The sequence below is a fragment of the Castanea sativa genome, chromosome 6, assembly GCF_040712315.1.
Source record: "Castanea sativa cultivar Marrone di Chiusa Pesio chromosome 6, ASM4071231v1".
In the NCBI taxonomy this organism is placed as follows: Eukaryota; Viridiplantae; Streptophyta; class Magnoliopsida; order Fagales; family Fagaceae; genus Castanea; species Castanea sativa.
In genome coordinates this window covers 40,793,858-40,816,366 of record NC_134018.1, presented here as the reverse complement: position 1 = coordinate 40,816,366, position 22,509 = coordinate 40,793,858, and the positions used below count along the sequence as shown (strand labels likewise).

General features: G+C 43.8%; 2 protein-coding genes across 2 annotated transcripts; one reads left to right on the top strand and one right to left on the bottom strand.

Moving 5' to 3' along the window:
* The first annotated feature begins 373 nt into the window (after positions 1-373).
* Positions 374-1,279, top strand: LOC142639959 (uncharacterized). Its single transcript, XM_075814082.1, has one exon. It carries the CDS (start codon positions 374-376, stop codon positions 1,277-1,279), a length of 906 nt encoding a protein of 301 aa, XP_075670197.1.
* Positions 1,280-8,602: 7,323 nt separating this feature from the next.
* On the bottom strand, positions 8,603-9,118 carry LOC142639958 (uncharacterized). The gene has a single exon (XM_075814081.1). The coding sequence runs from the start codon at positions 9,116-9,118 to the stop codon at positions 8,603-8,605; it is 516 nt and encodes a 171-aa protein (XP_075670196.1).
* Between the last annotated feature and the right edge of the window lie 13,391 nt (positions 9,119-22,509).

Here is a 22,509-nt window from a genome sequence, read left to right as displayed (position 1 = left end):
GACGGACAAATGCCCACCCTTCTTCAAAACTCTAAAGCAAGCCTTCACTTGGACGAACGAGTGTGAAGCAGCTTTCCAGGAACTCAAGTTCTACCTGAGCAATCCACCCCTCTTGAGCCCATCCAAAGAGGGAGAAAATTTGTATTTGTACTTGGCAGTGTCAGTCATTGCTGTAAGCGCTGCCTTGATTCGAGAAGAGGACGGAAGATAGCTCCCAGTTTATTATGTCAACCAAGCCTTCCAAGGGGCAGAAGCCAAGTATCCACGCATAGAGAAGATTGCATCCGCTTTGATTGTAGCCTCACGCAAGCTGCGCCCCTACTTCCAGGCGATTCCTATTTTAGTGATGACGGACCAACCTATAAAAAAGTTAATGAACAAGCCCGAGGCTGCAAGAAGGATCATCCAGTGGGCTATCAAGCTCACCCAGTTCAACATTGAATACCACCCTAGGACAGCTATCAAGGCACAACCATTTGCGGATTTCATCGCTAAATCCACAATCCTTGAAGAGGAGGGAGTTACAGACGATCTGGAAAGATGGACGATTCAGACTAACAGTTCGTCAATCAAAAAGAGGGGCGGAGTTGGGGTCATAATCATCACCCTAGAGGGAGAAACACTCAAATATGGAGTTCAACTAACATTCCTGGCCCCCAACAACGAAGCTGAATACGAAGAGGTATTGACGGGACTAAGGGTTGGGAAGGCACTAGGAATCAAAAACTTGCTCCTCCAGAGCGATTCAAAACTCATCGTAAGGCAGATAAATGGGGAGTTCGAAGCAAAGGAGGATAAAATGAAACAATACTTGAGGTTGGCGAAACTTCTGACGCAAGAGTTCGATCGGGTGGAGTTCACACAGATCCTTAGAAGCCAGAATATGGGGGCAGACGAGCTGGAAAAATGGTCATCATCAAAGGTAGGACCAAGTGATACAAACCTGAAGATTGAAGTCCAAACACGTCCTAGCACCGAAGAAGTCCCCACCTTTGCAATCCAAATCGAAAACAGTTGGATGACCCCGATCCTGTCCTTCCTTCAGGACAGACGGCTTTCACAGGACCACGAAGAGGCCAGGAAGGTCAGGAAAAGGGCGGTAAGGTTCACAATCCTAAATGGCACCCTATATAAAAGAGGTTTTTCCATGCCCTACCTGAAGTGCGTCAACAAGGAGGAAGCTAAGTATATCCTAGAAGAGATCCATGAAGGAATTTGTGGAGACCATGCAGGCCCGAGATCCCTAATCAGCAAAGTTATCCGAACGGGCTACTTCTAGCCCACCTTGCAGAGGGACGCGAAGGAGTTCGTCAAGAAGTGTGACAAATGCCAAAGGTTTGGGAATGTCCAACGCCTCCCATTTGAGAGACTAACAACAATAACCTCCCCATGGCCGTTCGCCCAGTGGGGGCTTGAAATTGTCGGCCCGTTACCTCAAGGTAAAAGACAGGTAAAATTCTTACTAGTTGCCATTGATTATTTCAGGAAATAAGTTAAAGCAGAAGCACTAGCAACCATAATGGAGGTAAAGGTCCAGAACTTCGTATGGAAGAACATAATTTGTTGATTCGGGATACCATGGACGATCATATCAGACAATAGGCGCCAGTTCGACAGCCAAGGTTTCAAGGACTTCTGCTCAGGATTGGGAATCAAGAACCAATTCTCATTGCCTAGTCACCCTCAAGCTAATGACCAGACGGAAGTGACAAACCAGACCTTACTCAAGATTATCAAGGCTAGACTAGACGAGGCAAAGGGCGCATGGCTGGAAGAATTGCCCAACGTTTTGTGGGCATATAGGACTACAGCGAGAACCCCGACAGGAGAAACCCCCTTCAGTCTCACCTATGGCACCAAAGCAGTAATCCAAGTCGAAGTGAGAGTCACCAGCTTGAGATGAGAAAGCTTCCACGAAGGCAGCAACGACGATCAACTAAGATTCAACTTGGATTGCTTGGATGAAGCTAGAGACAAAGCATCTCGCAAGATGGCAGGGTACTAGCAGAAGATGTCCTAGTACTACAGCAAAAGAGTGAGGCTCAGACGACTTAAAATCGGAGATCTCATCCTGGACAAGGTCACACTTGGTACCAACAACCCCACACAAGGAAAGCTTGGCCCAACCTGGGAAAGGCCCTACAAAGTCACCCATTATTCCAAGCAAGGTAGCTATCACCTGGAAACGTTGGACGGGAGAAGTCTTCTGTGACCATGGAATATTGAGGATTTGAAACGATACCATCACTAAATGTAATAGACGATTGTATTTGTTAGAAATAAAGCAAGAAAAGAATTATTCAGCCAACACGACTTGTGTAAAGCAAAAGAAAAAAAAAAAGAGGAAGGGAAGAGAGAAGAAAAATTGTCAAAGTAACAAGCTTACGCCTAAACGGATTTAAGTTACAAGATTACTTCAATGGGTGTAAGTCACCAAAAATTGTCAAAGTAACAAGATTCTGCCTAGATGGATGTAAGTTACTGACGAATCTAAAAGTGACAAGATCCCTTCAATGGGTGTAAGTCACCAAAAATCGTTAAAGTAACAAGATTCCGCCTAGACGGATGTAAGTTACTGACGAATCCAAAAGTGACAAGATCCCTTCAATGGGTGTAAGTCACCAAAAATTGTCAAAGTAACCAGATTCCGCCTAGACGGATGTAAGTTACTGACGAATCCACAAGTGATAAGATCCCTTCAATGGGTGTAAGTCACCAAAAATTGTCAAAGTAACAAGATTCCGCCTAGACGGATGTAAGTTACTGATGAATCTAAAAGTGACAAGATCCCTTCAATGGGTGTAAGTCACCAAAAATTGTTAAAGTAACAAGATTCCGCCTAGACGGATGTAAGTTACTGACGAATCCAAAAGTGACAAGATCCTTTCAATACGGGTAAGTCACCAAAAATTGTCAAAGTAACAAGATTCAGCCTAGACGGATGTAAGTTACTGACGAATCTAAAAGTGACAAGGTCCCTCCAATAGGGATAAGTCACCAAAAATTGTCAAAGTAACAAGATTTCGCCTAGACAAATGTAAGTTACTGACGAATCTAAAAGTGACAAGATCCCTTCAGCGGGTGTGAGTCACCAAAAATTGTCAAAGTAACAGGATTCCGCTTAGATGGATGTAAGTTACTGGCAAATCCAAAAGTGACAAGATGCCATCAGCTGGTGTGAGTTACCAAGAATTACCTAAGTAACAAGAATCTGCCTAGACGGATGTAAGTTGCTGACGCATAAAAAATGTGTGGCAAAAGTAAGCGAAGAAGGAATAAAAAAAGTGATATACACGGCAATGCAGGAAAGTAAATAGGTAAACATTGAATAATCAATAGAATGAAAAGCCCAAAAACACTGGGCATTGTTCTTGAATTAGAATATTGTTCTGAAAGTAGAATCAAAAAGCCCAAAAAATACGCTGGGCACCCAAAAAAAAAGAGTAGGCAAACAAAAGAAACAGATACATCATTAGGATCAGGCTGCGACCATGTCGTCACCAGTAGTAGGAGGTAGATTGGCATCTTTAGGGGTATCACCGGTAGGATCTACAGACTGGAGGCCTCGTTTGCCTCCATCTCCCAGTCTACCTCTTCTAGGTCCAGGCCCTCCAAGTCCACTCTAGAGGGATGCTTGACCAGGTACCGACGAATGAGCTCAAAGCCTTTGTAGTACCAACTAAAGAGCACAATGTTGTCCTCCTCAATTTGCTGGAAAGTTTCAACGGCCTTGGTAGCAATGGTCTTTAATTTCTCCTTCGAGGCCTGAAGTTGCTCATCCTTCTCTAAGGTCAGCTTCCTCTCTGCTCTAAGATTGTCCCCCAAGACCTTGACCTTCTCCTTGACGGTGTTGGCCTCGTCCATGACAGAGATAAGATCCTTCTTCAACTTAGAATTCTCAGCCTCCAAAGCCTCCACCCTGGACGTTGCCGACGTGACCTTTGCTTCGTGGGTAAGGAACTCCAAAGCAACGTGAAGACTCTCCCCCATCACCTAAAAAAAGGAAAATCCAACCTTCAGAACGACGCAAAAAGAAGAAAAACAAAAGGGTGAATTACACAAGTACGTTACCTGGAGGAGTTTATGAACGTGCTAACCCATAACCTCGTTAGAAGGAGTGCCAGAAAAGACCCCCATCTCCTCAGCAGTGAAGACCTCCCGAGCCTTTGCTAGCACAAAGCTAGTATCGTCCTAAACACTAGACAAGCAAGAGTCAGCCTTCTCCTTCCCATTGTCTGCCACACGCGATTTCTTTCTGATGGGAGTAATCTCCTCAACCGAAGTAGCCGAGTAGGCTGTCCTCGTCGTTTCAGTACCAAAGGTAGCTGGAATGACGGAGACCCCCTTGTCCACGACACACACTGTCCTCTTCCCGAGATTGGACAAAGGCTCGTCCTTCTTAGACTCATTTTCGCGTATATCTTCTGGTTGAATTTAGTCATCATCTCTGCAAAAAGGAAACACTTGTTATAAAAAAATATAAAAAAAAAAGAGCAAAAACAATGACGAACTAAAAAAAATCCTTACTATTCTTCTCCTCAATCTCGATGGTATGCAGGACGTAAGTGGACGATTCTGGGCCAAGGCAGTGCAAAGCTAGGGTACAGGGATCAACTAGATCGTCGAAATTGTCGATTGTTTTAGCGTACTCAATAGCCGCCTCAATGCGTTGCATGTACCCGCTCTTGAGTTTAGGTCGTCTCTTAACTGCACGAAAGCAAACAGTAGGATTAGCCGTGACAGAATATATGCAAATGAACGAAAGGCGAAGGACTAGCTAAAAAGGCAACACAACTCGACTCGAGGTTCTCCACTGACGGAGCAACCTAGGGAGATCACCCCAAACCTCGTCAGAGGGAGTTTCCCATTCATCTTCTTACACAAAAAAGAATCGAGACTTCCAATATCTGAACGAAGAGGGCAGGTCCCTCACAATCCTAGTCCTCCTCTCCCAAGGCACCAGTTTATAATACCAGTGTTCCTTGGACTCCTTTAAACGATACAAATAAACAAGCTCGTCCACCTTAATCATATCTCCTTTAGTGACAGCCGGCCATATCTCTATACGGTTGACCACTATCCTCCACAAGTTGGGCATAAGTTGCCTGGGAACAATATTGAAATGGCCTAGAAGCCCCATGATAAAAGGGTGGACGGGGAATCTAAGCCTGCTCAAGAAAGCAGCATCGTAGAAGCATACCTCCCTGGACAAAAAATAGCAAGCTCGTTCCTCCTCATAGGGAAGACAAACCCTGACCCTCGTTGGAAACTGAAATTTCTCTCTAAACTTGGAAAGCGTTTCAGCTTCCAGGCCACACGCCTCCGCGAGAGCATGAAAAGCCTTAATTTGCCGCGAGCCAGAAGCGGCGGTGTCCTCTTCCACCTCCACAGGATCGTCGCTAGACAACAACCCAGTCTCGAGCTCACTAGATCTCACCTCCGACATCGCTCTTCACTCACCAACTAGATTCTCGAACCAATCTACTGACTGACGCAGTAAGGGGAACAAGTCAGCCAACACTACATTCAGGCTATTACCCTCAAAAACAAAGCTTTCAACTAAGGGGGAGAAGGAACGGGAAGCACCTAAAAAAGCCCCCAAACGAGCAAAAAGAAATGAAATTGAGGGGCAAGCTATCCTAACTTCAGAACCACTAACAAGGGAACCCCAAAGAACTAAGGAAGAGGGACAAAAATCCTAAAACCCATATAATTTATCAAAACCCAAAATATGAAAGAAAATCAGAAGTCTATACAACTTATCTACATAATAGAGAGCAAAAAAGGAGGGAAGAAAGGCATACCTCAAAGAAAGCAACCACGAAAAAGAGGAGCTTGAGAAAGTCACAGGGCGGAATGGCTTGAAGAAGAAGAAGCACAGAGCAATAATAGTGAATGAGTGGGAAAAGTGAGAGAAAATGAGAAAATAAAGGAAGTTTAAAAACTAGGCACAAAAAACTGAAAAACCAGCGGGAAACCCGAGGGTCACACAAGTAAGGCATTAACTCCACCAATCAGGGCATGCCACGTGGCCACGATGTGCACAGCGCTGCCACTACTCATTAAATGCATAACTTAATCCCAAGAGTCGTGTCTAGGCTGAAAACCTTTCACCTTCTGGTGGTCGTCATAACACAGAGGGGTATCTGATGGGACCACGAGCTCTCCTGCCCAGAAGACCTCATTTAGAAAGTTTGTCCACCCCGCCACAACATGGACGGATGTAGGCAAATCATTAATAGGAAGCTTTAATGCCTCGATCAGTTACCAATTAGCTGTCATACCGTTGGAAGCTCAGCAACACCTACATTAATAAGCCCTGAAGCGTTATAAAAAGGGGCACCAAAGCCACAATTAAAGCCCCAACGGCTAGAAACAGTGAAGCTATATATACAAGTCCATCAAGACCGAACCAGGTACATACACTCAACTGAAGTACACTCTAGCATACATAATTTTGATACTCTGAGCTCTCTCATTTCCTAAAGAGCTTTTATTACTAACTTAATCATCGGAGGTATTGTGGCAGGCACCACACCGGTGACCACCTGAGGAAAGCTTTACCTCACATTTTGCAGGTTCAGTGAAGAGGATTTGACGCTGTTTGGACGAACATACATAGCTGATGATTTTGGCATCATCAGCATTCACAACATTTTCATAATAATTTCACAACAAATTTTACTTGATAAGTTGTTACTAATTCTAATTATGGCTCAATATTGATATTAATTTTTTAACCAACCAATAATAGATTGTCGTATAAGATTTGTTGGGAAAATATCATAAACATAGCATTACTCCAAAAATAATTTTAACCCCTCAAATATAATCCTTAACCCCTTAAACCCAAAAAAAAAAGGCTTAAATAGCAACAATAAAAATTAGCCCAAAAAACAAAACAAAAAATAACTCAAACAAAAACATATATGACTAGACCAAATAACAGCAAGTGAACAAATTATTCAACAAAAAAACTATTCAAAAACAAAAAATAAAAAAATCTCTGATCATTCAAGTTTGTGACTCGTTCATAAAAATAATCTCTAATTTCATTTTTCCTAATAAAGGTACTAAGAGAAATATTGTCATTATGAGTTCTCCCCAGTAGTTATGCTCTCTTTGGCCTTATAGTCGCAATGATTTTGTTCTCCTTAACAACTCGGCTCACAATTGGACCAAATATCATCTCTCTCTCTCTCTCTCTCTCTCTCTCTCTCTCTCTCTCTCTCTCTATATATATATATATATATATATATATATATATATATATATATATATATATATATATATATATATATATATATATCTTTCTCCCCCATTTTTCTCTTCTCTATTATCATTTCAACTCTCTCACTTTATCACTCTCATCTTAACATTTTCAATTCACACATTATCTCTTATCAATCCATTTTTTCCCATTTTTCTTTGTTAGTAAAAAATAAGAAGAAATATTTCATGTATTTGCGTGTTTTTTTTGTGATATTGATATATTTATTTTATTTCCTTATTAAATTTTGTATAATTTAATTTTCTTAGTAGCCAACCTAAAAAATATTCCTAATGCTGTCTCTATTTTACGTAACACTCCATTTTTTGGGCTTTTAGCAAGTGGAAAAAAAAAAAAAAAAAGATACAACTCATATTTTTAGAAAAATAAAAAATACAACTGCCCTCACATTTAGTGGCCTCTCTCAAGTAGGGGTCCCTAGGCCATGGCCTAAGTGGCCTCGGTCTAGGGCTAACCCTGCTAATATGTAATTTAAGGATTTGTGTGTGTGTAAATCTAAAAAATCAAAATTGAAAGGTAGAAAAATTAAAAATTAAAACAAAAAAGGGAATGTGAAATAAGATTAGGGCCATTAAATGTAATGCATCGTCAAGTTGTTACTATATATTCAAATGTCAGATAAAGAATTAGAAATATAAACAAATATGGAAACCCAAAAAAAAAATCTAAATAGAAAGTTTTATATGACATAAGCTTATAAATAAATGCACTGTCTAATAATATGGTGTTGTGAATGGAATATAGTATCAAATGTCAAATGTGATGTTGCTACTATCCAATGTAACTATGAAAGGAATAAAAAAATGGAATAAAAACCAAAATACAGTTGGAAATGACATAAGATTATAGACAAATAAGATGTACTTACTATCTTATATGATATTTTGTATCACAAACAAATTAATCTCTAACTTTTACCACAACTCTCCTACATCATAGACTACTTGTCACCAAAGGTGAAGGGAACGGGGACTTAGTGTTGGGGAGGGGGGAGAAAGCCCCTTGGATTTTTAAAAAATGCTCCACTCCATCTATTTTAATGGTAAAAAATTCAAAACTTTGAATAAATTTTAAGTAATGACCCCTTCATTATTTTTTTTGAAGTATAAATACTCTTTAATTTATTGGTGTCCCATTTATTTTTCATTTAACATTGACTTTCTATCATATATAAGTCATTAATTTTATGAGCATTTAAAGCACAGGTTTGTAAAAATGTATAAGTAAATATCTTTAAACTTTAGGTTTAAGAAATTATATAAGTAAATGTCTTTTTTTTTTTTTTTTGAGAAACCGGTAATAAACTTTTCTTTAAACAGGCATTAAGCCTCTGTCAAGAAGTACAAATTGCAATGCGTTGCTATGAATATCCTCCATCCACACTTGTGGTTCATACAAGTTTTTTGCTAGTTTTACGAGCTTGTCTGCTACTGTATTTCCTTTGCGCCATGTGTGTGAATAAGACGCCTGTCTTAGCTTCGCTGATAGTGCCCTGGCTTCCTCTATGATGTGATCAAATGCAGTCATGCAAGGCTGGTTTGCTTTGAGGTGGTTGATAATAACCTCTGAATCACCTTCGAACACCACATCTTGGAGTCCGATTTCAAGTGCAAATAAAATGGCCCTTCTGCATGCTAGAGCTTCCAGGTCTGCAATCGTAGGTGGTAATCTGATGCGCTCCGAAAGGGAAGCGATAACCATGCCATCTAAGTCACGGGCTACCACTCCCAATCCTGCCGAGTCCGTATCTATGAAAGTTGCTCCATGAAAATTTACTTTGTAGATTGAAGGTGGGGGTGGCAGCCATTGAGCTGGGTGGGATACCATGTTTTGCTGTAGTGGTTCTTCTTGCACCGAGTGATACTCTTGCAACCATTCAACAGCATCATTGTAAATTTTCTCCGTTGGCAGGGAAGTGGACCGACCCGTGTTTCATTCCTGTTAAACCAGATGCTCCATCCCATGTAGGTAAATAATTCTGCCATCTGATGATTCTTTTGTGCAAGGATTCCTAGAAATAAATCTCAGAAGCTTGCAAACTTTTCTGATAAAAATTTTCTGCAACATTCCATTTCCCACCAAATTTGTTTCACCATTTGGCATCCCCATAAGGCATGTATACTATCTTCAGCGTCCTCACCGCATCGATCACAGGTTGGGTCCTGAATTATTTTTCGCAATTGCAAATTCTTTTTTGTTGGAAGTGAATCATTTACTGCCCTCCAGATGAAGTGACGAATTTTGTTTGGTACATTCATGGCCCAAATCTCATTCCAGAACTGCTCGTGAGCCGCTGGATTGGAGGTGCCAGGAATTGAGACTTATGCCTTTAGTACTCGGTATGCTGATTTTGTAGTGTAATGACCTGATTGTGTTTCTGCCCATATCAGTCTATCTTCCGTGGCCTCTAAACTCAGAGGTAGCCTCCTGATTGCCTCTGCTTCATGTCGAAGGAATTCATCATTGATCAGATCGTCAAGCCAATGCCTATTCTCCTCATCGATAAGGGCACAAACCCAACTCTTATTGGGCAGATTTTTCTGAGGGGAAATTACACAACTAGAGTGCAAGTTGGGCAGCTAACTATCTCCACGAATTTGGACTGATTTCCCGTCCCTGATCCTCCATTTTGATCTCAATCGAACCACTTTTCGTGCTTGTAGAATACGTTGCCAAGCGTATGATCCTTTCTCCTTCACCCCATCATCCAATATTGTGCAATTGGGAAAATATCTCGCTTTGAAGACCTTGTAAAAAAGTGAGTCTTTTTTGTGGAGCAGCCGCCATACCTGTTTTCCCAACATGGCTAAGTTGAAATTCTCAATATCCTTGAAACCCAAACCTGCTTGGCACTTCGGCTTGCATAATTTTTTCCATCCCACCCAATTTACCTTGTGTGCTTCCCCCTTATAACCCCACCAGAATTTCCGAATTAGGGACTCTATATCTTTGCATAGACTTTTTGGGAGTTTGAAACATCCCATGGTATAAGTGGGCATGGCTTGGAGTACCGCTTTTATCAAGAATTCTCTTTCACCTTGTGACAATAATCTCTCTTTCCAACCTTGCATCTTGTGCCAAATCCTTTCTCTCATATAATTGAAACTTTGCTTTTTTCCCCTTCCCACAAAACAAGGTAAACCAAGATATTTTCATAATTGGTTGTGGCTGCCACTCCTAGCAAATTTTTTATCTCCTCCTGCATATGTGGCTCAGTATTGGGGCTGAAAAAGAGTTGAGTTTTGCCTCGATTTATTTGCTACCCAGATGCTTCTTCATATTGTTTCAAAATCTCCAAGATGTGGGTACACTCCTGTGATGTTGCCTGACAAAACAGCAAGCTGTCATCAGCAAAGAACAAATGTGAAACTTTTGGGGCTATACTGCAAAGAGAGACTCCTTTGATTGGACCCAAAATTTCTGTTTGTTGTATAAGTGAATGCAACCCTTCTGCACACAAGAGAAACAAATAAGGTGATAACGGGTCCTCCTGGCGAAGACCCCTCTTGGGGATGAAGTTGCCACGAGGTTCACCATTAACCAATACAGAGAATGAGACGGTTTGAATGCAAGACTGAATAAGAGAGATCCATCTATTGTCAAATCCCATTTTTTCCATAACTTTTTCAAGAAACACCCACTCCACTCTATCATATGCTTTGCTCATATCCAGCTTAATGGCCATATACCCCGTTTTACCCCTTTTTTTTTTTTTTTTTTTGAGGTGATGGAGGGTTTCATAGGCTACAAGGATGTTTTCTGAGATTAATCTATCTGACATGAATGCACTTTGTGATTCTGACACCAATTTTGGAAGGATTTTCTTTAGACGATTGGCTACTGTTTTAGACACAATTTTGTACAAGACATTGCAAAGGCTTATAGGTCAGAAATCAATTGCTTTTTCTAGTGATTTTTTTGTTTTTGGTATAAGTGTTATGTATGTGTGATTTAGACTAGATGGCATGTTACCCGAATTTAGGATAGCCAAAGAAGCATCAATGACATCTTGACCAATAAATTTCCAACAAGATTTGAAAAAATGGGAGACATACCATCTAGGCCCGGAGCTGTTAGAGGCTTCATTTGTTTTAGAGCAAATTCAACTTCATCTGCTGTGTAATCTCTTGTCAGATCAAAGTTCATAGTTGGGGTAACCTTTGTGTCAATCCTTTGCAGAATCTGGTCAAAATTGGTAGGCGAGATGGATGTGAATATTTGCTTGAAGTGCTCCACCAATCTGTCCCCAATTTGTTTGTCATCCGTCACCATTGATCCGTCTTCCAAAAGCAACTTGGAAATAAAATTCCTTTTGTTTCATTGTGTTGCTCGGCTATGGAAGTAACTCGTGTTCATGTCTCCACTCTTCAACCATTCCGCCCTGGATCTTTGGTGTCACAAGCATTCTTCTTTCACCATGAGTTCATACACCTCGCCTCTTAGAACTCGGATTTGTTCATGGTTTGCACCAGCCATTGACATGGACTTGGCTTTGGCTAGTTGTTTCTTCTTTAGGTTTAGCATGTGTCGTATATTACCAAAACTCAATCTGCTCCATTTTTGCAAACTTGACTTGCATGCCTCTACCTTGCCAATTAAACTCCCAACTGGCTCCCCAAAATTATAGCCATTCCATGCTCTTTTGATAATCCCCTCACAAGCTTCATCTTTTAGCCAAACCGCTTCGAAACGAAAAGGCCTGGATTTTTTATAGAATCTAACATTCTCATCGTCATAACATAACCACAAAGGACAATGATCAGATAAAGTACCTTGGATGTGATGAATACGAACCGTTGGGAACAATTGTGTCCATGCTGGGGTTGCCACCCCTCTATCCAATCGAATCCATGTCACCTCCCCATCAAATTGGTTGTTACACCAAGTGAAAGGTGCACCAACAAATCCCAAATTTCGGAATCCACAAAAGTCCAAAGCTTCTCTAAATTCCCTCATCTGTCTTTCTGGTCTATCGGGGCCTCTCTTTTTCTCCTCAACTTTTGTGATTTTATTAAAATCCCCCACACACATCCATGGTAAATCCATTTTTAGAATGAGATGTTTTAGTAGTGCCCAAGAATGTTCCCGGTTGGCTGTTGTTGGATTTTCGTAAAAACCCGTCAACTGCCAGGCGTCATCCATTCTTGGGTTGACTACTGCATCTATAAAGGTTGGTGTTGAATCTAGAACTTTAAGATTGATTCCGTCCTTCCAATAAGGGGCCAATCCGCCCCCTATGTTAACAAGCGGCTCTATGAAAACATTCTCTAGGTGGAGCTTCGAGCAAAGTGTTTTGAGCTTGTGATCCTTTGCCCTTGTTTCCATGAGAAAGAGAATTGAAGCGGATAAAAATAGGAGAAGGGTATTCCCATAGAACTCGAAGGGACGGAGAGCATGAAGACGGATCGATACCGTAGGTAACGCGACTATGACGGTTAAATTTGGCTAAGTATCCGTCATGTATGAATTAATTGAAGATTTCAGGTTGTATGTCATTTGATATGTTTTAAATCAACTTTTACTATATCCCCATGCCAGCGTGCACACTTGGACTTCTTGCGACACACGTTTAAGAAGACTCTTATATGGAAAGGAACTTGAGAGGGAAGTTGTATCCTAAAAGAAAGGCGATTCCACCCAATATAAATACCCCAGAAACCCTAGATATGAAGGTACGCACATTTGACTCAACTCTAACACTTTAGGGTTGAAAAGAAATTCTAACTTGACCTTCGGAGGGTTTTTGGCCGGCACCACACCGGTGCTCTCTTCTAGGTCTCTTTGTTCTCTTTTAGGTCTCTTTGTTCTCTTTTTGCAGGTTTGATCCGAGTTGGAGAGTGATTGCAACTTATTGGTGATATTTTCGGCATCATCAGCTGGCGCCGTCTGTGGGAAACGAGAGTGAAAAGAAAACTAATTCAGCTTTTGCTCTATTCCAAAGACAAAAATTTGCATGGTACTCACCAGATCGATGGCGACAGTCAACAATCAAGGCGAAGAACTGCATGCTACAGCGCTAGAAAGGCAAGTTCAGATGCTTGCTGCTGCTGTTGAGCGCCTCACTAAACAGAATCACGATTTAGAAGAGCAACTACGGCAGAGGAATGCGCACCAAAGTGCACCAGAGGAGGACCAGGAAGTCGCGAGCCCGGAGGGGAGGAATGCCGTCAGGCCTGAAGGTAGCACCGCACAGACAAGGCCGGAGCGGCCGGAGACAAACCCGCCATCCGCCTCGGACTCCCTGCCACCTCATATCACAACCGAGATGTAGGAGATGAGGGAACGCATGGATGTGATGATGAACGCCCTTAGAGGACGGGTATCCAGCAGCCTGGACGACCTAGTCCATAGAACGGATTCGCCTTTCACAGCGTTGGTGAATTCATGCCCCGTCCCTCTAAAGTTTCGCATGCCCCATGTGGAAAACTACGACGAATCCAAAGACCCGTTGGATCACCTGGAGTCTTTCAGAACCCTAATGCATCTTCAGGGTGTACCAGATGAAATCATGTGCAGGGCTTTTCTCACCACCTTGAAAGGGCCTGCGAGGGATTGGTACAGTAGGCTGACGCCTAATTCTATCGGCACTTTTAAGGAACTAGGCGCGCAGTTCGTATCACACTTTATTGGAAGTCATCGACACAAGAGGTCTATTGCGTGTATACTGAGCATTAAGCAACGAGAAGACGAGACATTAAGGTCTTATATAGCCCGCTTTAACAAGGAATCCCTCTCGATAGACGAGGCAGATGACAAGATACTTGTGGCAGCATTCACAAACGGGCTACGAGAGGGTAAGTTCTTGTTCTCTCTATGCAAGAATGACCCAAAGACTATGTCCGATGTATATTACAGGGCGATGAAGTATATGAACGCGGAGGATGCCTTGCTGGCCAGAGACGACTATAAACCAAGAAAAAGGGAAAGACAGGAAGATACAAAACCAGATAATGGACGAAAAATGACAAGAATCAGAGATCGACGAGAAGACCGGAAATCCAAACCATCTTCGGGGAGGTTTACAAGTTTCACCCCCCTCACAGCTACAATTGACCAGGTGTTAATGCAAATCAAAGATGAAGGAACCTTGACGTTCCCGGGCAAGTTGAAGGGAGATCCGAACAAGAGGCCACGAGATAGATACTGCCGTTTTCATCGTGACCACGGCCATGATACGACGGACTGTTATGACCTGAAGCAACAGATCGAAGCCCTTATCAGGCAAGGAAGGTTGCAGAGGTTCGTGAGGAAGGAAAGAACGGATCAACCCCAGGAGCAGAATCCTAGACGGGAAAACGAACGTCCCAGACCACTGGTAGCAGACATACGGATGATAATAGGGGCCAGTACTTCAACGGGGTCGTCTAAAAAGGCCAGAAAGACCTATTTACAGACGGTACAAAGTGTCCAGTCGACGGGCTCTTCACTAGAAAGAATACAACGGAACGGCTCCAGTATTGAGTTTTCTGAAGAAGAGGCCCGGCGCCTTCACCACCCCCATGACGACGCGCTTGTGGTTAGTATACAGGTAGGAGACTTCAACGTCCACCAAGTTCTAGTGGACAACGGGAGCTCAGCAGACATCCTTTACTACCCCGCGTTCCAGCAGATAGGGATTGCAAAAGAGCACCTGATCCCGGCATGCACGCCCCTCGTTGGCTTTGGGGGAACCCGGGTCCATCCTTTAGGATCCGTCACATTGGCGGTGACAGTAGGAGACTACCCGCAGCAAATAACCAAGGATATTTCCTTTCTAGTGGTTGATTGCTCCTCAGCGTATAATGCCATTCTCGGACGACCCACTCTCAACACATGGAAGGCCGTCACTTCTACCTACCATCTAATGATCAAGTTTCCCACTGAACACGGAGTTGGAGAACTGCGGGGAAATCAGGTGGCTGCACGGGAATGTTACGTGGCCATGATGGAGATGGATGACCATGTACAGGCAATGAACATCGAAGAACAGAGAACAGTGGCAGAACCCGTGGAGAAATTGGAAGAGATACAACTGGATGATTCGAGGCCCGACCGGATCACCAGGATAGGAACCTCGGTCGACCAAACGGTTCGACATGCGCTCCTACTGTTCCTCAGAGAGAACCAAGACGTGTTTGCATGGAGCCATGACGACATGCCGAGAATAGATCCGGCAGTCATAGTCCATAAATTGAACGTGTCACCTTCATTCTCTCCAGTTCGACAAAAGAAGCGCGTGTTTGCCCCCGAACGGGATCGAGCCACAGCAGAGGAAGTGCAGAAGCTACGGGAAGCGAACTTCATACGAGAGGTATACTACCCAGACTGGCTGGCAAATGTGGTAATGGTCAAAAAGTCAAATGGGAAGTGGAGAATGTGCGTTGACTTCACGGATTTGAATAGAGTGTGCCCTAAAGACAGTTACCCGCTCCCACGCATTGACGCCTTAGTGGACTCCACCGCAAGACATGAGTTGTTGAGCTTCATGGACGCCTTCTCAGGGTATAATCAGATTAAGTTGGAGAAAACAGATTAAGAGAAAACATCATTTGTGACAAGCCAAGGGCTTTTCTGCTACAAGGTGATGTCATTCGGGCTCAAGAATGCAGGAGCCACATACCAGCGATTAATGAACAAAATGTTCGCGCACCAAATTGGCCGGAACGTCCAAGTCTACGTAGATGATATGTTGGTGAAAAGCGCAAAGGTGTCAGATCATCTGAGGGACCTCCAGGAGACTTTCAACACTCTTCGAACGTATAAAATGAAGCTGAATCCGAACAAATGCGTATTCGGAGTGACCGCTGGAAAATTCCTAGGATTCATGGTGTCCCAGCGGGGCATTGAGGTCAACCCGGAGAAAGTGAAAGCAATTATGGAGCTATCTCCTCCGAGGACGGTGAAGGAAATGCAAAGCTTGACAGGAAAGATAGCGGCCCTAAACAGGTTCGTATCAAGAGCAACGGACAAGTGTCTACCTTTCTTCAGAACACTAAGGAGATCTTTTGAGTGGACGGACGAATGCCAAAGGGCATTTGCAGAGTTAAAAGCATATCTCTCTACCCCGCCATTGCTTAGTCCGTCCACGCTGGGGGAGGAATTGTTCCTGTACCTTGCCGTCTCATCAGTAGCAGTAAGTGCAGCTCTCATCAGAGAGGAAGGGAAGATACAAAAGCCCGTGTACTTTGTAAGCCGGGCGCTAAGAGGCGCAGAGGAGAGATACCCACGGACGGATGGAGAAACTCGCCTTCGCACTCGTAACCGCAGCTCGAAAACTGAAGCTCTATTTTCAAGCACATACGATAATAGTCCTGACGGATCAGCCCTTGCGGAGAGTAATGAACAATCCTGAAACTGTCGGACGGATGGCTTTGTGGGCTATCGAGCTGAGTGAGTACGATATCCAATACCAGCCACGAACAGCTGTGAGAGGACAAATACTGGCAGATTTCATCGCGGAATTCACTACACCTGACGAGCAGGGGGCAGAAGAGACGCCCACATGGGGAATTCACATAGACGGATCCTTCAATAAGCATGCGGGAGGAGTCGGCGTTGTACTCCACACCCCGGAAGGAGATAAGATTGAATGTATGACCCGTCTGGAGTTCCCCACTACAAATAACGAAGCGGAGTATGAGGCCCGGGTGGCAGGATTGGAACTTGCAATAACGGCTGGGGCCAGGAAGGCAGTAGTCTACTCCGATTCTCAAATCGTAGCCAGCCAAGTTAATGGGAGCTATGATTGCAGGAATGAATGAATGAGAAGGTACCTCGGAGAAGTGAAGGGTCTAACGAGCGACCTCCAATTCACGATAGCTCAGATCCCAAGAGAAGAGAATCAAGAGGCAGACCGACTCGTAAAGGCTGCTTCGGCCGAACCCATGATCGCTCCAGAATAGGTATTGTCCTTCGTCCAATATTCATCGCTACTAGATAACGTTCGAATGCAGGAATTAAGCACTATGGACTATTGGACGGTTCCAATTGTGGCGTACCTCAAGGACGGCAAGCTGCCAGACAGCAAGGTAGACACAAGGAAATTGAAGGTTAGGGCTACCCGATTCATACTGATTAAAGGCATCCTCTACAAAAGAGGATTCTCCCGACCATATTTAAGATGCCTTGGCCATGACGAAGCAGACTACGTGATGAAGGAAGTTCATGAAGGAATTTGTGGAAACCACTCGGGATCAAGGTCTCCGGTGCACAAGCTACTCCGAGCAGGGTACTACTGGCCGACAATGCAGAAGGATGCCCATATGTATGTTAGAGCCTGCGATAAGTGTCAACGGTTTGGCAATCTTATTAGACAGTCAACGGAGGAACTCACACCCATGACGGCCCCATGGCCGTTCGCGCAATGGGGGTTAGACATCATGGGTCCATTTCCAATAGCGGCAAGACAACTGAAGTTCTTGGTGGTTGGTATAGACTACTTCACCAAGTGGGTGGAAGCAGAAGCTCTTACTACCATCACGGAGAAAAACATTCGCAACTTTGTATGGAGAAATATTATTTGCCGATATGGGATCCCGAGAGTGCTCGTTTCAGACAATGGGAAGCAATTCGACAACAATGCATTCCGAGACTTTTGTTCACAACTGGGAATCAAGAATCACTACTCGTCACCCTCCCACCCACAGGCCAACGGACAAGTTGAAGTCACAAACCGGTCCTTATTAAAGATTATCAAGACCCGGCTCGAGGGGGCAAAGGGCATATGGCCAGACGAACTACCAAGTGTACTATGGGCGTACAGAACAACGGCAAGAACGCCAACGGGAGAGACACCGTTTCGATTGGCGTTCGGTGCTGAGGCCCTCATACCGGCAGAAGTGGGATTGACGAGCTACCGCGTGGAAAGCTATGACAAGAGCAAGAATATTGAAGCATTACGTCTAGAGCTTGACCTTGTCGATGAAGTCAGGGCAGCAGCAGCCCAGAGACTGGCGTGGTACCAAGACATGATGGCAAAACACTACAACTCCAAGGTCCGGCACCTAGACTTCAAGGTTAGAGATCTAGTGTTACGAAAAGTGCTTGGCGCTACGAAGGATGCATCCCTAGGAAAGCTGGGTCCTAACTGGGAAGGCCCGTACAGAATCATCTCATGGCACAGGAAAGGAACGTACTACTTGGAGACATTAGACGGAAGGAAGTTGGGCCATCCCTGGAACACGGAGCACCTGAAGAAGTACTACCAGTAGTGCAGCAGTCATAAGACGATACCTACTGCCTTATTTTCAGTTTAATTTTAGACAGTCATAGCTTTTACTTTTTAACTCAAGTTTTCTTTTCCATTGACAATTTGGTTTGTTGAACTTATGAGAGAAATTTTTATTTAGAAAATACGAAATGCATGCTGTTGGAAATTCTACAAGTCCACAAAGTAGACGGATCATCCAAAGGATGAAAAACTTACGAGTCCACAAAGTGGACGGATCATCCAAAGGATGAAAAACCTATGAGTCCACATAGTGGATGGATCATCCCAAAGGGATGAAAACCTATAAGTCCACAAAGTGGACGGATCATCCAAACGGATTAAAAATCTAGTTCACTAAGTGGACGGGTCTTAAAAATCATTTGAAAGTCCAGTCCAAATAAAGGACGGACGCCTAAAATTTTCTTTGTAGACGGGTTATCTGAATGAGATAAACGAGCATACAATATACGACGGATAATAAGCAAGCAACAGGCAATAAAAGATTTGATAAGTTGAATTTAATAATTACAAACGACGGTTCAATAAAGTTCTCTTACAATGGTAAGAATTTTTTACAAAAAAGAAAAGTATCCTATTCATTCTTTGGAGAAGAGTTCCCGACCAATGGACCGTCGTTTGGCTGACTATGAGGAAGAGCTTCACCTTCGTCAGCTGGAGCGGTGACGGCAAACACTTCGTCTGTGCTTTCTGAACGGACGGACTGTGCAAGTGTTTGCCCTTAAGCTTCAATGGAAATGTGGGATACGTCTAGATCAGGATACGACGACTTCACCTGACGGATGGCATCGTCGAACCCGTCAGCAAAGGAGCTCCCAAGCTCCGTCAGAAGGAGCTCGGAGTCGCGATATTCCTGGACGGCTATCTCTTTTGCGTTGTGGAGTTTGGACATTGTCTCCGTCAACTCCTTCTCCTTGCCCTTCAAAATCTCGCGCAACTGTCCATTCTCCTTTTCCACCTCACCTCTGACCTGCTCCAAGCATTTGAGCTTTCTGTCCACATTGATCTTGTAAGTTTTCAGCTCGTAAAGCTCATCCTCCATCGTCTTGTTTTTCTTTCTCAGACGGTCCATGGTTGTCTCGTGATTGAGGCAACGGCCAAGTAACCCTTTCATCATCAGCATGGCCTAGAAGCGAAATACAACGTTATGATAATGACGGGTGTGAAAGAACTTAGCAAAACTAGTAGACGGATTCAAAGTTACATGTGCAAGGGTGAAAAGGCCAGTCTCACCCATCGCCTCCGTAGTATGGTTGCCAAGGTCCGCGTAATCGTCAGCTGTCAGGATAGACGATAGCTTTTCAAGGGCATAACTTGAATCCTCCCGAAAGAGAACGGGTGGTTTCTCCCCGGTGGGTGCTGGGCCCTTCATCAAGCCTTTGCCCTTTCCATGCTTGACGGGCGTTTTCTCTGCCTCCAAGGCCATGACGGGTTCAAGGGTAGTCTTTTGCTTCTTTGGAGGACAGTCCGTTTTTTCGTGTTGAGTTCGTTTTGACGGTATGGGTGGGACCGTCCCCTTTGTTTGACCCCCCCTCCTGCTTTTTCTTCGTGAAGGCTCTCCTCTTAGCGGCGTCCATCTCTGTAAATCAAAGACGAATGAAAAAGGCAAGGTAAGATAAAAATAATAATAATAATAATAAAAAAGGAGAGAAGAAGAAAGACGGATAGAGTTCCGACGAACTTACGTTTTCGAACTCTGTTATCGTATCGACGGGCAGCAGATGAAGGTTCGGGTCCGTCACAATACCAATGTAGAGTATCAAGGGTGACGAGTTGAGCCCAAGTCCTCTCCTGCAGTTTCGTCTTGTTAAAAATTTTCTCCAAAAAACTCCACTGCTCCAAGTCAACTTGAGGACGGTCCCGAGCTGCAGCAAAAGACGGTTAAATTTTAAAGAGTAACATAACTTTTAAAGATAAACTGGATGGAAACAAAAGGAATGCATACCTGACGGAGGCATTATGCCCCATGTAGTGTCGACGGGCATGTAGGTACTATCCCCTGGACGACACATCCATTCATCTCCCTCCAAAAAGAAGTAACGACTCTTCCAGTCTCTATTTGAGTCTGGAGTATCACTGACGAGCCTCAACAATGGGCTTCTAGTGGCAAAGCTATACATCCCCTTTGACTTGATGATCTCGGTTGGACGATAACAGTGGAAGAATTCTTCCACCGTCAACCTTCGAGCACCGTCAGACATTGCTCCGTATAAAACTTCTAACCCAATGAACACCCTCCAGGCGTTTGGGGAGATTTGGGTGACGGACAGGCCAAGGTACTGAAGAAGACGACGGTGGAGAGAACTTAAGGGAAATCTGAGCCCCGCCTTTAAGGCTTGCTCGTAGATCCCAACACCGTCTACCCCTCTATAGTAACATTTTTCAGATTTGTCTGGAAGACGTAGACGGATGTTGTCTAGTATTTGATACTTGGTCCTAAGTGTGTTAAGTTGAGATTCAGTCATGGACGACCTAAAATCATTTACCGTCCAAAGAGGCAGCATGACGAACTCTCTAAGGCCATCTGGGCCAGTCACTGATTGGACGGGGGGATCCACACCGTCTAAGCTACTACTGGACAACTCTGAACTTTCCGTCTCCAGACCACCATCAAGGGAAGAAGAGGTACTGGACGGATTCCTCTCTTCACTTGAAGTGTCAGGATCTCTTGGACCTGACAGGAACCTTTCATCGTAGCCCGCCCCCTCGCGGACAAACGACTGGTTACTTGACGCACTAGACATTACCTACATTTATGACGGTATAACCTAAGACACTGACGGATCTAAAGAAAGCGCATATATGTGAAACAATGAAATTAAAAGAAAGACGGAGAAAGGTTTGAAATACATACCGGATCGAGATGGCTTCTAACGAGGAACGACGGATAGATCTGCTGAACGATAAGAAGGCACGATAGCTATGACGGTTGCGCTCTGCTCACAAATTTTTGATAAGAAGAGAAAATGAAGGGAGAAATGTCTGGCTTTTATAGAACAAAGGGCGCAGGATACGAAGCGACGCCTCGTTTTGGGGAAACAGCCAATCCGCAAGGACCACGTGTTCTTCGTCAGAAATGCAGGCCACGTGTCATCCGTTATGGTATACTAAGACCGTCTCCTCTCTATACATTTCTTTTAGTCATTCCATGAATCCGTCAGGTTTCTAAGACGGATCCAAGGACTGAAGGGGGCAACTGAAGGGGATAAAAATAGGAGAAGGGTATTCCCATAGAACTCGAAGGGACAGAGAGCATGAAGATGGATCGATACCGTAGGTAACGCGACTATGACGGTTAAATTTGGCTAAGTATCCGTCATGTATGAATTAATTGAAGATTCCAGGTTGTATGTCATTTGATATGTTTTAAATCAACTTTTACTTTATCCCCACGCAAGCGTGCACACTTGGACTTCTTGCGACACACGTTTGAGAAGACTCCTATATGGAAAGGAACTTGAGAGGGAAGTTGTATCCTAAAAGAAAGGCGATTCCACCCAATATAAATACCCCAGAAACCCTAGATATAAAGGTACGCACATTTGACTCAACTCTAGCACTTTAGGGTTGAAAAGAAATTCTAACTTGACCTTCGGAGGGTTTTTGGCCGGCACCACACCGATGCTCTCTTCTAGGTCTCTTTGTTCTCTTTTTGCAGGTTTGATCCGAGTTGGAGAGTGATTGCAACTTATTGGTGATATTTTCGGCATCATCAAGAATGGTGGGCAAATGTTTTTCTCCAATTCGGTGAGTTCATGAACTGCCTGTGATTGCCCCAATCCACGACAATTCCAGCTGAGGCAATTCATTGGCCCTGGCGGGGCTGCTGGACAGCCTCCGCCATTCCAAGTTGTTCATCATTGCCGCCTTGGGTTATTTGTTGTCATTTGCTAGGAAAATTTGGTGCAAAACTTGAATCTAGGACTCCACGTTTTCTGCCCAGAAGTTGCTTTAGAACCAGGGCTGACTTGGTTGTTGCTTGACATGTTTGTGTCCAGGTTGGGAGGACTCG

Excerpts from the sequence above, each read along its gene's own strand:
- LOC142639959 (XM_075814082.1), top strand. The coding sequence starts at position 374 with ATGAACAAGCCCGAGGCTGCAAGAAGGATCATCCAGTGGGCTATCAAG.
- LOC142639958 (XM_075814081.1), bottom strand. The coding sequence starts at position 9,118 with ATGGTATCCCACCCAGCTCAATGGCTGCCACCCCCACCTTCAATCTAC.